The following is a 1827-nucleotide window of genomic DNA, read 5'->3' on the forward strand; positions in this document are numbered from 1 at the left end:
ACCCCCGCACACCCCTGCAGAGGGGAAGAGCAGCCCCCCGTGCCTAACCGCCCCCCGATTATTGAAGCACCTCTTTCCTTTACTACAGGTAGGGTAGAATTATTAAAAGCCAGACAGAGCTGTCATTGCTATTGCAGCTTTATGATAACCTTGGGGTGAAGGAGTACTGGTCTGATCACGAGACGTGTGCTAACAGAGCGCTTCCCCTTTACTGGATGCTGCAGAAAAACTCCAGCCGCTTCCTTCTTTATACTTATTTCCAACAACTGCTCTTGGTGCGCACACAAATGCGGCGAGTGGCACTGCCGTGGCCTCGGATACATCTGTCCTGCTTGGGAGGAAAACCTGGCATTTTTGTTTTGCTAGAAGACAGGCTTTGAAGTTTTCTTCATTGTGCCTGCTGCGAAGGTCACAGCTCATTAGGCAGTTAAGTGCTTGTGCATGATAATGAACGCAACATATATGAACAGAGCAGTAATGGGCTATACTGGATTGCAGCTGAAGAAGGCGCAGCAGTTGTGGGGCGAGTGCGGGGTGGTGGCTCTTACCATGTTCATGCCTGTCTGCATGGTCTCTGCTTGGCTCCGATGAAAATTTACTTTCCACTCAGTTCTTTTCTAACTGCGCACTTGTATGACGTACATATCTAGATGTAAAGCTTTAAAATGTATAACGTGGCGAACAAACCTAACCCAGTGAGCTCTCACAGAATGAGCCAGAAGTCATCACTTTCTGACTCCCCATAAGACCAAATCCGTTCTTTGACTGATTGGTAAATTTTGTTCTAGCTACTTAAGTATTAGCATGAATTACAGTCATTAAAAAATCCTCAGTCAGCACGATTATTCCACATGCAAAGATGACGGTTCTTATGATACCAGTGATGACAAGTCAGCTATATGCCGTGGTTTTTAGCTCTTTTTCAAGTTTCTGGATCTCCAGGTACAGCTTCTGGACTTCCAGCAGAGTTTTCAGTTCTGCCAGAGGAACTCCACACTCGAAAGCTTCTCTGTTTCGAAGAATCCTCTCACACGTATCACGCTTTTTCTTTAAAAGAAGCGAAGCAAAGACAGAGGGCATGAGACTCTGCTGCAGGGACCTACGTGCTGAGCACCCTGCTGAGCACCCTGCTGCTGCGCAGCCCCCCGGCCGGGCCAGCCCCGCTGTGGAGCAGCAGCCGGGCGGGCAGCAGCCACGAAGCCGGAGCGGAGCTATTTCAGGCCATAAACGGGGCAAGACGCAGCCGAAGCCTGGGCCGAGCGCGGTACTTACGCACGTGGGCGGCGGAATCCAAGTGCCGTTAGCTGAGCAGGTAACTTCCGAATTTGCTGATTGACGGCCATCACGTTTGCAGTAGAATAACAGAGTTTCATTCACCTTGTACCATGATTTAAAAGAGTAAATCACCAGGTCCTCCTGTCCCGAGGGTCGAGGGCACTGAACTGAAAGGAAAAGGCACGCCGAAAAATAATGTAATGGGAGGAGATGGAGGAGAAAACGCCCTGCGAATTGCACCCATCAGTGGCGATTCCAAGGAGCAGCACCCTGGCCCGTGCGAACCAGTGCGGGGCATCTGCGCGGGTCTGGCACCCACCTGGCTGGCAGGTGGGCGGGGGAGGGTGCCAGGCGCCGTCGGCCAGGCACCGGCTCTCGGCATCGCCACGCAGCACGAAGCCTTCGTCACAGGAGAACCGCACGGCCGCCCCGTAGGGAAACGCGAACCTCTGCGGAGTCATCCTTCCCCTCTCGACTGCGGGCTTGGGGCACCGAACCACTGCGGAAGAGAGCAGAGGTGGGAGCGGCGCGTTCGGCGGCTGCCCTTGCCCA

At 53.1% G+C, this 1827-nt stretch overlaps 1 protein-coding gene across 1 annotated transcript in view; it reads right to left on the minus strand.

The window, feature by feature from the left end:
- Positions 1–891: 891 nt before the first annotated feature.
- Positions 892–1827, minus strand: part of LOC104625849 (complement receptor type 2-like) — a gene marked incomplete at its 5' end in the record, with an annotated part of 4652 nt that continues 3716 nt past the window's right edge. Inside the window, 3 exons of the mRNA XM_010293592.1 lie at positions 892–1047; positions 1378–1442; positions 1595–1774. Coding sequence (XP_010291894.1) covers positions 892–1047; positions 1378–1442; positions 1595–1774 — 401 coding nt within the window. The remainder of the gene's footprint in view (positions 1048–1377; positions 1443–1594; positions 1775–1827) is intronic.

This window comes from Phaethon lepturus, unplaced genomic scaffold, assembly GCF_000687285.1.
Source record: "Phaethon lepturus isolate BGI_N335 unplaced genomic scaffold, ASM68728v1 scaffold26238, whole genome shotgun sequence".
NCBI lineage: Eukaryota > Metazoa > Chordata > Aves > Phaethontiformes > Phaethontidae > Phaethon > Phaethon lepturus.